This window comes from Pistacia vera, unplaced genomic scaffold (genome assembly GCF_008641045.1).
Source record: "Pistacia vera cultivar Batoury unplaced genomic scaffold, PisVer_v2 Contig292, whole genome shotgun sequence".
Classification (NCBI taxonomy): Eukaryota; Viridiplantae; Streptophyta; class Magnoliopsida; order Sapindales; family Anacardiaceae; genus Pistacia; species Pistacia vera.
In genome coordinates this window covers 1,174,765-1,187,807 of record NW_022196104.1, presented here as the reverse complement: position 1 = coordinate 1,187,807, position 13,043 = coordinate 1,174,765, and the positions used below count along the sequence as shown (strand labels likewise).

The 13,043-nt window shown below is 34.0% G+C and overlaps 2 protein-coding genes across 7 annotated transcripts; one reads left to right on the top strand and one right to left on the bottom strand.

Annotated features, from left to right (window-relative positions):
• The first annotated feature begins 5,152 nt into the window (after nucleotides 1–5,152).
• On the top strand, nucleotides 5,153–9,145 carry LOC116134880. 3 transcript variants are annotated; one of them, XR_004128822.1, is made up of 7 exons: nucleotides 5,153–5,207; nucleotides 5,703–6,667; nucleotides 7,494–7,667; nucleotides 7,869–7,959; nucleotides 8,302–8,432; nucleotides 8,659–8,733; nucleotides 8,850–9,145. XR_004128822.1 is itself a non-coding variant. In XM_031420560.1 (7 exons), the coding sequence occupies exons 2-6, from the start codon at nucleotides 5,709–5,711 to the stop codon at nucleotides 8,701–8,703; spliced, it is 1,317 nt and encodes a 438-aa protein (XP_031276420.1). In that variant the 5' UTR covers nucleotides 5,153–5,207; nucleotides 5,703–5,708; the 3' UTR covers nucleotides 8,704–8,733; nucleotides 8,850–9,145. The 3 variants fall into 3 exon arrangements, 1 of the variants encoding a protein (XP_031276420.1); XM_031420560.1 differs by having other exon boundaries at nucleotides 8,385–8,432; XR_004128823.1 differs by lacking the exon at nucleotides 5,153–5,207 and having other exon boundaries at nucleotides 5,348–6,667.
• A 101-nt stretch (nucleotides 9,146–9,246) lies between these two features.
• Nucleotides 9,247–13,026, bottom strand: LOC116134879 (cryptochrome DASH, chloroplastic/mitochondrial). 4 transcript variants are annotated; one of them, XM_031420556.1, is made up of 13 exons: nucleotides 12,368–13,026; nucleotides 12,130–12,269; nucleotides 11,811–12,023; nucleotides 11,584–11,718; nucleotides 11,421–11,495; nucleotides 11,027–11,143; nucleotides 10,886–10,932; nucleotides 10,569–10,645; nucleotides 10,312–10,387; nucleotides 10,098–10,167; nucleotides 9,836–9,959; nucleotides 9,695–9,744; nucleotides 9,247–9,582 (listed from the first exon to the last, which is right to left on the bottom strand). In XM_031420556.1, the coding sequence occupies exons 1-13, from the start codon at nucleotides 12,780–12,782 to the stop codon at nucleotides 9,379–9,381; spliced, it is 1,743 nt and encodes a 580-aa protein (XP_031276416.1). In that variant the 5' UTR covers nucleotides 12,783–13,026; the 3' UTR covers nucleotides 9,247–9,378. The 4 variants fall into 4 exon arrangements, 3 of the variants coding, with proteins under 3 accessions (XP_031276416.1, XP_031276417.1, XP_031276418.1); XM_031420557.1 differs by having other exon boundaries at nucleotides 11,584–11,709; XM_031420558.1 differs by lacking the exon at nucleotides 11,027–11,143 and having other exon boundaries at nucleotides 9,248–9,582.
• Between the last annotated feature and the right edge of the window lie 17 nt (nucleotides 13,027–13,043).

Below are 13,043 nucleotides of genomic sequence, written 5' to 3'. Positions count from 1 at the left end.
TTGAGACACAAATATTTTAGCTTGATTACCTGCTCTAAAAGCTATGCCATCTGGGACCATATATTTATTAATCAAGTTGCTTTAAAGATTTTATATGTGATATGTTTGCTTTTCTTGTATATATGTTGTATGGTAGGTAAGGTGCCTATCATCGTATTAATTATTTTTCTTTTCGAAATAAAAAAGATGTATAAGTACAAATTTTAATGTAAACAATTGACGGACATCTATCTAATAAAGGTATTCATCCATTAAATATCGACGCTTATCCATAATACATGTATAAATGTCCATAATTTTTGTTTTAAAATTTTTTTATTTTAAACAATGGACAGGCGTCCATTCTAAGTGGACGCTCATTCATAGTAAATAGACTCATATGGACAGACGTCCATTTAAAATGAACGACCGTCAATAATCATGAACGTCCATCCATAATATTTGTTAATATGCTACGTGACTGTGTCGACTCAATTGATACGTCATTCGATGAAAAATTTTGGTGCAGGTCTTTAGTGTCCGTAGCATTATTGTATTCAAAATACATGTTTGTTTCACTATTCTTAAAATTCAATCATATTCTATTTAACTCAAAATATTTAGATTTTTTTAACCCCTTAGGTTTGTTAATTTAACTAAACGCCCCCAACCAGCTGGTCATGTGCCATTCCAACGACTTCTAGCCACCCTTCGACGGTGGTGGCTGGCTGTCGACATTTAATGGGTAAGTATGGGTGTTTTTGTTAATTTTAAAACTTTTATTGTAAGGGTGTTTAACTAAATTAACAAATATATAGGATTAAAAAATAATCTTACTAAACACATTTTCAAATTCAAATCTTATTCTCCTAATAACAACCCAGCTCAACTTTTTTTAAAAATACTACTCAAAATAATTTAAACAAACACACCCATTATAATATCCTATGATGAGCTTGTCTTTTTCTTAAAGAAACTTATGGGAGATTAACTTGTTCATCACTTTTGACCAATCAATCTTCAAAATAAGCACCAACCACCACCTTAGGCACCATTTCGCCTCCAAAATATGACATGCAGCCTTGAAATGTCTATTCACATTAACTATATGAATCAACCGTGGTTAGGTAGTTTGATGATAAAATAGCAAAGGAATATATAATATGGTCTTCCAAGTTTGAGTCCCTTTAATTGTAAAAGAACAAAAGGAGGATCTAACATAATCTCCGAAGTTCAAGTCCCACGACTGCTAATTAGGTTGGTCACTGAAGCTTTTATCCGATCGGTAGTTCCAGAGTCTTAAGGGATTAGTATACGCCTCTACGACTGCTAATAAAGGTGGTTATGTAACACCCACATGGAGATACGTAATTTAATTTATGTTTTTATACCCCTTAGTTGATTTTTGTTAAAGTTATTTTGAGAAAATGTGAAGAAAATACCTTAAACTTGCATTAAGGGTAAAAAGTTATTTTACGAGTATACTAGCGAGAAAGAGAGTCATTACAGGTTATTAGAGTTCTTACCCGACCAGTAGTTTGAGGGTTCCAAGGATTAATTAAGGTGCACGAGGACACTCTCAACCATATATAATAAAAAAAATAAAATAAAAACCTATATGAATCCTCGAAATGGGTAGTTTAAGGTATGGTCATAATATTATGCATAAAACCTCTTTTTATGTTGTTTTTGTTTTAAATAATACTACACCAACAACCCTCTCTCATAAATTTTATCTCACAACCCTGATATGACAGTTTATAATTAGTCAATTTATAACGGGTCCAATATGAGTCACGCATGAATTTCACTAATTAATTATAAACTGATTAATTGTGAACTATCACGTCAGGAAGAAAAAATTTATAAGAGAGGTTTGTTGGTACATTATAATCCTTTTGTTTTAGTGTCGAACTTAAGCATTGGGGTTACACACTTACACTGCCGAAACCCACTCGAGCGGCCCTTGCCAATAATGAATCTTCTTTGAATTGATTGATTGCACGATCTTGTCAATTCGAGCAAATGGTCCATTTAATAAGATAAATAGGTATTAGTAATATATTTTGCAAACTTTAAGGATAGTTTATAATTTTCTTATAATGAATATAACAATTCCTCTTTTGTAGCTTGGAGTAAGTAACAAACGTGGAAAATAACATATTCAACACTTTGACACATGTGGTCAAATTGTTAGGTATATTTGTTGATTTAAAGATTTAAGAAAAACTTAAATACTCATTCATAAACATATGCGAATACACTCAAAATAAGGTGAGAACAAGTTAAACCCATCTCACATGAAAAATTGCCATCCCTTATTATATCACATGTTAATTTTATTAAAAAAAGTTAATTATTTAATTTACTTTTATTTATAAAAGAAATATAGAAAAAAAAAAATATATATATATATATAGAGAGAGAGAGAGAGAGAGTATATACCAAGTTGAGATTATAATTGTTGTGACTGTTTATGTGTTAATATCATATTAATTATAGGAGACACAATATTATTACACATATTCTTATATTGTTTACTATTAATATAGTGTTGATATATCAACGATCGTGTTGGTTGAGACTTAAGATTGTGATTTCAATTCCAATTTTATAATGTAATTATTGAAATAGAAAAAAAATATATAAATATATATATTCTGTAATACCACTCAAGTAACTATAGCTGCAATAGATAAGGGTGCACTTGGTTCATTATTCTGATACTTTTTAGAATAATATTTTGAAAAAAGTAAAATTAGGTGGTTATTACGATGTAGGATTTAAAAATTAACAAAAATACCCCCCTCAGTTTGTTTATTTACTAAACATCCCTATAATAAAATATTAAAGATTAACAAAACACCCCCACCCACCCATTAAATATCGACAGCCAGCCACCACTGTCGGAGGGTGGCCGTATCGAGTTATGGTATTTTCCGGCCAGATCCACCATGGATCTGACTGGAAAATGCTAGATCGGTGCACTATCGGCCAGATCCAGCCGGTAGTGTGCCATTATACTAGATTCTAACCAGCTTCCTGCGGTGGTGGCCGGAATCTAGCAAATGTGGGTTGTTGGGGTGTTTTTGTTAATTTCTAAAAAAAAAAATTGGGGGTTGTTTAGTTAATTAACAGATCTAGGGGGTTTAAAAAGAATTATAGAATAATATTTTGAGAATAAGGAAATAAATGTGTATTTTGGATAGAATAAGGAATAGAGTAGTGAAAAATTGTATAGTAAAGGGCCCTAACTTATTTTAGTCATTACAAATATATGAATTAATTATATATTGTAAATGTTATTGTTAGATTCTACAACCCTTGCTTCTATAATCTAAGGGGTTATCACGATAGTAGGATGTTATGCTAGTCAATAGTCACCTATAAATATTAATCAAAGTATGTACAAATTAGCCAATTGGCTCCGTTTGGTTTACTATTCTGATACTTTTTAGAATAGTATTTTGAAAAAAGTAAATTTGAGTTGAGTTGGGTTATCTTTACGAAAAATGTAATTATTAAGGTTTTGAGACTTGAATAAAATAGAATTGGATTTTGAAAATATTGAAACAAATGCATTTTTAGGTTTTTAAGATAGGATAGGGTAATAATAGTAAACAAAAGGTTGGCGGTTGGGGGCAAATGCTGTACCGCTCCTTGCCTTGGCTCCTCCTCCATTTTTTAAAGAATAAACAACATATTCCCACCCAAGGTTTCACGAATCTGCAAGTTCCCACCCTTGGTTTCATAAATTCCAAATTCCTATCCTTAAATCAACTTCGTTAGTGAGTTTTTGTTAGGAAACAATCAAGTCATGGCAGTGGAGAACAAAAATTATATAACACGGATCGTTCCCTTAGAACCAAGATCAGGGTACAAATTTTACAATTTATACGTTAAATCAAAATCTGCAGAAATATGAAAATCAGATTTGAGTTAAGAATTCATACACATGTTTGGAGGCTCCTTCAAACTTGTTTCTGAATGGGTTTTACTATCGATCTAAGAGTAGGATCGAACCAAGGGTAGTCCATACGAAGATAATCCTAAGAGCTAAAGAGGGATTTGTTAGATCCTCTTTAGCCTTAAGAACCAAGAACAAGAATCAAATGTAAAGTGGCGTGGGGTAGAGAGAAGGGGTTTGAACTTTTTCAATCAATGCATATTAAAGACTTAATGAATAGTTATTTTAATTCATGGAACACATGCACTTATATAGTGCATGTGAAACCTTATTCCACGGCTTAGGCACCAACCCAAACAACCCTAATGTCCAAACAGCGTCATTTAGATATTTTTATTTTAATTATTATTATTTCAATTCAATTCAATTAATATATATATTAACATTTAACAATAACAATAATTTATTTAAATATATACATACACATATTTAAATATAATCTCACTTATTTAATTTTAATATTAAATTAAATAAAGGCAATAACCTCGGCAAATTTAATTGCACTGTGAGATTACCAATATACCCTTTCACCTAAAAAGACGAAAACGCCATTCTCACAAACTGATTCGTAAATTATCTTCTATGTGTGTGACCCGTAGGTGTATAGTATCGCGATTAACACCAATTAATTGTCTCACTACACACAGATCAAGATTGGCTCCTAGCAAGGTATCATGGTCACCCGATAGATTCGGATTCAGCGAAGTAGCTACCTGTCAATGATATGGTTGTCATACAATCTAATCATTTCATCATCTATTATCTCATCGAGATCGAGATACAGAAATAGTGTCAACCTCAGCTATTCTCGATATGTATGTATTCAGTTACTAGACCATTGACCGAAATAATAAACTGGATTGAGTAACAACTCAATCTTACTGTAGCCAGGGGTGAGAACCCGTAGAATCGCAATACCTTGCGTGGGAACAGTAGTTTACTCTTTTTTAAATTAACGCGGTGGTCAGTCCAAAATTACAAAGGTTATGGTAACTGTACTTCTCAAGTGTATGTCTTATTCATATGCTTATCCGACGTGGCGCCAATAGAGAAATCGAATCAAGGTGCCCACTCATTTTAAATAAATAATTTTATGGTAGTGTGCGCTGGCCTCCTGCTTTCAAATAAACAATTAAATAACTTTCACAAACTTATGTAATTTACAAAGCTTAACTAATTAAATTAAATTTATTTGGCCTTATTCTTCTTCTTCCTTTTAAAATTTTTTTTTTTTTAATAAAAATAGTCCTTCTATTTCCAGGTAAATCTCGAACAGAAGTTTCTATTTCTGTTTTTTTCTTCGATCAGTTGAGATTTTCATTTTCATTTATAATATTTTCCACTCCGAATTATTGTTATTTTATTTTCTATTTTCCTGATTTAGTTTTCTCAAAAACATGGAGGATTTTTATTTTTATTTTTTACTTTTTTTAGTATCTGATACTCTGCAGTTTCGTGTAAATTACAATCAGTGTTTTTGCTTGGCAAAATAATTATCGTTAATCTAATTTAAGTAGGATTGACAATTAACTCTTTGTAATGAAAGTTTTGAGAGAGAATTAAGTGGCTTTAATTTACTGTGATAGATGATCTAATGGTTACTTTTATTTTATTTTATTTTTTTGATAAATTTGATTTATGCAGCATGTTGCTTGATAAATAGTTGTTGATATTAAAATACTGTAAATGATTAATGGTATTGATCTATTCGTGAAATTTTGGTATTAAATTGAATGAAATGTAAATATTGGTGCAGGTGAAAATGTTGTTACGGGGTTCTACTTCAAGTTCAGTTGAAGCATCCATTTCTTTTGCTTCCAATCATGCTAACACGTGGCGGAATTGTTCAGAATGTGGTGGAATTTCTAAGGATGGATCGGACTTATTGACTGTTTGCAATATGTGTGTGAATTCTGGACCAAATCTTTTGTCCAAGCGAAGAAAGTTTCAGAAAAATTCTGTTATTGTATTTCCGGGCCAGCTAGACACAGGTGAAGTGTTGAAGGGTCCTTTAGAAACTCGAATTGAGCATCAAAGTAGTGTTGTTATTCCTCCTGTTGTCGCAAAGGCGTGCTCTTCGGACTGTGGTGCTTTTGATCATCCACAAAGGCTTCGTGGCGATCCTTGTTTAGAAGTTAAATGTTCTTTGAATTCTGGGGTTGATTCTAAATATCAAATTGTAACTTGTAATAAACAGCTTAGTTTTGATAACAAGCCTTCAACGAAGCCAGAGACGGAGGTGGTAGATGAAGATCTCTCAATACGGGAGATATATTTTTCTGTTCTAAAAAATTATGGTGGAAATGCAGCTGGAGGAGTTTGCTCGGTAAGAAGTAGTGCTTCTGCAGAAGATTTGAGAGCTTTTATGGAAAGAAGTGTTGAGTCTTGTAAGCTGTGTGGCAATTCAGATGATACACGAAATATGTTACTTTGTGATCATTGTGATGAGGCATTTCATGCATCTTGCTGCAATCCCAAAATAAAGATACTGCCAATTGACGATTGGCTTTGCTATCGTTGTTCAAAATTTAATGATGCAGCTTCACGGGAGAATTCTTCGAGGAAATTGCCAGGCATTGGTGGTTGGAGAAATGGGATACCTAGATTTGAAATGGGGCCAATAGCATTAATGTTGAAATACCCTGAGCCATATAGGTCTCGTGTTAGAATTGGCCAAGCTTTTCAAGCAGAAGTTCCTGACTGGCCTGATCGAATTTCCAGGTATGTCTTATTTTGGTGCTAAATATGAGTTTGCTGCCTGTTCTTCTTTTGCTATTTGTCATTTCTAGATGGTGGATACACACAACCAGTGGTTTGAGGGACAAATGGGAAAGGTCTAGCTATTTGAGTGACATTTGTGTTATATTTATGAGTATTATTTGTTAGATCTACTCTTGAGTTAACCTAGAATGCATGTGCATAGTTCAAGAATGGAAATTTCATGTGCCACTTAGCACATATTTCAGTATTTATAGTCTAACAATGTTATAATACATATTGTTGTTTTATAAGCATGGATTATAAGGAATATGATAAAATTTGGATAATTGAAATTAGTACTTGAAAAAATAGTATTACTTTTAAGGTAGGTGGATTCTACTTGTAGATCACTGAGGTAGTTGTACAATATGGTAGCTTTAGCTTTAGTGTCTTGTTGATTCTGTTCATGCTCCCAAACTCTTACGTCTTAAGTTCTGTATTTGAATTTATTATCTAATCACAGAAGATTGTGATGGACATTTAGGCATCTAATTAGAATTGAGAAATGTGTTGCCAAATGAATTTATTGGTCAAAACGTATACAGCCATGGCTTATATCTCAAGTTTGAGTTCCTAAGTACTTTGGAGGAAGCTGAGGTTGCTTTTGACAGATGAGTTTCCCCACCATGAGATATTTGATGGAATGCTTACTTTTGTTCTTCTGTCTGGTTCTTTTTTTCTACTCAAAATATAGGCACATGTTTTAATAGCAATTTGCTAAACACGTATTTTTTAAACACATTTCTAGTCATATCTTTTTCATTGTGACGTTATTTTTGTGCTGCAGTGATGCTGATAGCATTGGTGAGCCATTGGAACTGGAGCCAGCCAAGGTTGTTCCTTCAGCTGTAAGGAGAAAGTTTTCCAAGCTCAGTTACATGAGTAACTGGCTTCAATGTCAAGAAATTCGTTATGATACAAGAGAATGTACTGAAGGAACCATATGTGGAAAATGGCGCAGGTAGAAACTTGATAAGAATAGTTGTCTTTGGTTTTTCTCTCTTACTAAGTCTGTATTAGGTTCTGGATTCAATCTTGGAGTTGGTGATTTTAGGAAAAGGGTTTAAAGTTATTTCTTATAGGGTAGAGTTTATGCTTCATATAAATTGTTGTTACTTGTTAGATTTTATCGGGTTTTGAAAGTCAAGTCTTTGAGTTGCAGGGCACCACTTTTTTCAGTTCAAACTGATAACTGGGATTGTTCTTGCGCTGTACTTTGGGACCCAACCCACTCTGACTGTGCTGTCCCTCAGGTGAATTTTGGTTTTCTTTTCTCTTTTGTCTTACATTGCTGGGCAAAATTCAGTATGCATGTTAGTTTAGGACACAATTAAGCCATGTCTGTTTGGTTCTCTACTTATATTGGATTTGTGCCATGTATTGTTAATTTAAGCAACATCTTGATGTGGCTAGTGAATGATATGCCACACCATTAGGCAATGACTGTTTGGTTCTCTCCCTTCATTGGATTTGTGTCATACATTGATAATTTAAGCAACATCTCGTTGTGGCTAGTAAAATGATCTGCCACACTATCAAGCAATGTCTGTTTGGTTCTCTCCCTATTAGATCATTTTTCCCTTTGTCTTTTGCAGTGTGACCAACTTGATAGTGCTCTGTCTATCCATGAAGAACTGTCTGGAAATATACTGATTTTTATCCTTTATGTTCTCTCCAGGAGCGTGATACAGATGAAATTTTAAGTCATCTAGCGTATGTGGAGCTGGTATGTACTCAATATCTTTCTTGGAATATTTTGGTGAGCTGTAACGATTGTAATAAACAGAATGATGTTTCTATCATAGAATGATTACTTGCATACAAAAATGAATGTATCGACACACTCAAACTCTTCTATATTTTGTTATTACATTTTTGGTACAGTGTTTTAGCCATGTTGAACGATGCATTAACTTGCTTTTCATCTTGTTATGTGCTTTTTACTTGTGTAGCTGAGAGGTGACATTGCAATTGGGAGGAAAAAAAATTTGAAATAGCACTTGTGAATGTTGTCACCCAGAATTCATGTAAGTATACATAATGGTGCAATTATGAATATTTCTCGAATTGGAAAGTTCCTAATGATTATATACCGAAAATTTAGAAAGTTCTTATTATGAATATGTTATATTTATTTGTCCAGCTTAACTGCACAGCACACATATCTCTGTATACAAGAATACAGTTGGGTACTTATACAAGAACTATATTATCATACATCTATATTGCACAGCTCTAGTTTCCAACAAATCACATCGCCATCTGGTGCAATTTCTGTAATTGTTGTGGTTTGAACTTTATCTGTCCTTGTGTTATATGTTGTAAAATTAATTTTTTCATCACCTAGCTTTGGTGATCACCCTTTCGTTTCGGATGTAATGATTGTATTAAAAATACTTAATGTTTTCCATAATTAGAGACTGTGCCTAATGTTCCTCATGATTTATGTTGAAATGCTAAGATTAGTATTCTGCAGTCTGCTTAAATCAGGTAAAGTTTTTGCATTTCCCAAAATGAAACAACAGTTGGGTGGTTGAAGCGTTTGAATGAGTGTGCCCTGCCCGCTTCTTCAAAAGTCTCAATATATATGTAAAAGAGAGAAAAATACAAACACTTGATTGATACCTTGTTAAATTATTGGACTTAAAAAAAAAAAAAAAACTTATAGCCTATCATCGCCTGTTTACTCTAAAATTGTTTCTTCTCCCAGTTAAGGGTGTGTTTTGACTTGTTTGGCTGTTCATTTTCCCATGTTTGAGAGGTACAACTTGCTCAATATATGATTTTCCAGGGAAATTTCTCTTCTCTTTTGGAAGTGCTTGTAGCTCTGGCAACCAGTATGCCACATACTCACCTTCCGGGTCATATGTTTGTGCCTAAAAAATTAACACGAATGAACATGTTTATTTTATAAAACTCTATTCCAAGCTCTTTTATGGGGTTGTTTCTAAACAGAGAAAAAGATTAGTTAAAGTGAAAACTCCTTACTTGCTTAGGGATGCTGAAATAACGATCTTCTCTTGGGTCATTTCCAACCCCTTCAAAGAATAGAAAATCAGTTGTTAGCTCAAAGATCCTGTCGTAGAATATTTCATTATAAGTAAAGCAGATATTAGAAAGATGGTTCACCAGCTCCATAGGTCCAATTTCCATAATTGGAACATGGGTCGTAATCCAGTAGCAATGTCTCAAACCATTCAGCTCCCATACGCCAGTCAATCCCCATATCCCGCACAAGAAAGGAACACACTATCTGAACAAACATTGTCACTCTAGAAACTTAAAGATTGCAGAAAAAACAATAACAAAAATGGTTGCAACGCAACAAAGAGTTACATTTCTCCGGAAACAAAATATGGAAGTAAACATCAAGTTATGGCTTGTTTATTACCTGTCGTCCTCTGTTTGACATGAACCCAGTAGCTGATAGTTCCTTCATATTGGCATCGATGAGAGGGTACCTGTAAATTTTTGGAGTTTAAGACTAGTATTAATGGAAACAGAAATGCGAAAAGATAATACGGTGGTAAATTTGTAGAAATTTTGATGTCAACAAGATATACATTTTCGAAATGGAAGATTACTAGTTGGATTAGACAACATACCCTGTACAGCCATCTCTCCAGGATTCAAATAATTTCTGGTCTTGGCTCCATTTATACTCCAATTTTCTGGGGCCGCCTACACAAAGTAAGTCACAAAACATGTAAAAGAATAGCTGGGAGAATGCACTTTGACAGTAGTTTGAAACTAATTTCATATATGATAAAAATTTATATAGGTGCTTTCGAAAACAGTTTTGCTGTTTAGTTACTTAATACGAATCAATAATAATAGAGTTAAAACTTGTTACACTCTTTACCTAAATGAAAAATAGAATTTCCATATTTGACTGAGATAAACCTGAAGTAGTCCCTCCATATCAGTTCAAACAAAACCCTGAAAGCATAAATTCAGGAAAAAGAGTATTAATAAATAACAGCATGGTTCTCATTGGTAAATTCTATGATTCTAAATTTCTTCCAACACAAATTTGCCCCGTTGGTTTGACGAAACTGCTAATGTCCAAAGAATTCTTACAAAATAAGTTCAAAATAGGAAAAAAGAAGAGAAGTTGGGCATTCTTTTATGTATAAATTTGTGTTTGTAAGCATTTTTGTGAGTCAGAGAGACACATACCAGTAAGTGGAATCATTTGCATGCCTTTCCCTTTCATATCTCTTTACCTGAATAAATTACATGGAATAAGTGCTCAAGATTAGTATCATTGTTTGCTCTGGAAAATAAACTGCAATAATGATGTCAATTCGATTATTCAACCTCTTCGTATATGTAACGGGGAGAAAGGCTTCCTGAAGCAAGCCATGGAGAGAACTTTGTTGAGTAATCAGGTCCTAACATCCCATTTCTAGTCTCTTTATAAACCCTAAGGAGATCCTGTAAATGTATGTAGGAATCAATATCAGAGGTCACATTTATTGTTACTATCATATATCTTTACTCTAATAATTCAAGAGATTCATGATAGAAAACAAGTCATGCAATTGATGATGGTTTCTGATACTAAATAGACTACTTAATAGTTTTTATTGTCAAACATTCATAAAAATGTACTAATTGCATTCATATATGCATGTTGAAAAGTTCAAATACAGATTAGTAATTGCATTATTGAACGAGCATAAGTGGGAAAATGATGAGAGTTCAATCTTGCCTTCTTCCAGAAATACTCATGTACTCTCCCGACTGCAGCACTTTCACCCCCCATGAACTTCATTCCTCTGGAAACCTGTATCCATGGACTAAAATCAATCTTGATTTTCATAAAACCATAATTCTTAATGTAAATTCATTAACTATATTACATATAAACTCGCCTTCTGTGATTGAAGTCCAAGCTGTTCAGTTGAAGGAACACATCCCCAGTCACCAACGCTGGGGGCTGGTCCTAGAGATGTTGGAACTCTAATGCAGCCTCGAACTGTACACTTAGCTTCAACAGCCTGAAAGTATTGGTTTCATCAAAACATCCATTAAATAGAAATCAAGCAGCTAACTCTGTTTTATCCAGAAGATGATATCATCGGAAACAAGAAAAACTTGCCTTGCGAAATTGAGTGTACACATCTGGGATCGTACTGGGAGAAAATGGGATGTCATCTAGGTGGTACAATGTAGTACCCCAAATTAATTGTAGTTTAGGGCAGATCCTAGAACTGTCTTTAGATTGAACTGATAACACCACTTGCTGCAAACCTTTTCTGACCAATCTTTCTACATTTAGCTCCTCACTACAGGTTTCCTTTTGTGCATACACCTGACTTGACAGAATTGAACATCCCCACATTCAAACGGTTGAATAACATAATAATTAAACATTCATTTGATCATTTAACAAATAAATGTGGAAACATTTACTCAACTGTGTGAGCTCCAAAAGATTTAGCAAGGGAAGGGATGATTTCCTCAGGTTCCCCATGTTGAATGAGTAAATTCAGGCCACGATTCATCAAATTCTTTCTCAAGTCAGCCAAGCATTCCATCAGAAATTGCGCTCTCGATGCTGAAAATACATAAACATAAACATAAACATAGAATTCTCAAAATAAAACAACCGATTACATCTCACATGTCGTTGAATATAAAATGTGATACCGATACCTCCTGTTTTTGGGAAACCAAAGTTGTAGGTAGCGTTGAAAAGACGAGGATCAACACAGTAAACAGGCAAAACCATTTCAGAAGAAATCCAAGCTTTGTACAAAGCTTCATTGTCCAAAACTCTCAAATCGTTTCTAAACCAAACGATGGCGATCCCTTTACCGTTCCTCTTCACATTCTTCGAAGTGTACTTGTCAAAGATTTGTTCGACAATGCTGCTCGTTTCTTTGGAGTCCAGTCCAGGAACCTGGTGAACCATTTTGTGTAGACAAAGCTGATCCGGGTTCGAATTTCTTGAAGTGGAACTCGTGATTTGGGAGCGAAATGGGAATAGAATTAGCGTGTGTTTTGAAGGGCTCGTGAGTTCTTTCAGGGAGAGGTAAGAGAGGGAATTACGTAGGTGTGCCATGGTCATGTCTTTGGATATTACAGAGACAAGTATTAGCAGTTGGGAAGTTGACACGTGGACATGAAGACATTGTTTATGACGTGGCACTTTCCTGGCCTATTGCTGGTTCCATGGGGGATTTGTACGAATATAGCCACAAGATTTGGTTTGGCTCAATGGATTTTCATCTGGTTACTTTGTTCTTTTTGCTCTCCTGTTCTACTCATAAATTTCAAATTTGTTAAATCAAAACAACCAACCCTTCACGGTTCCAACCCACCCCACCAA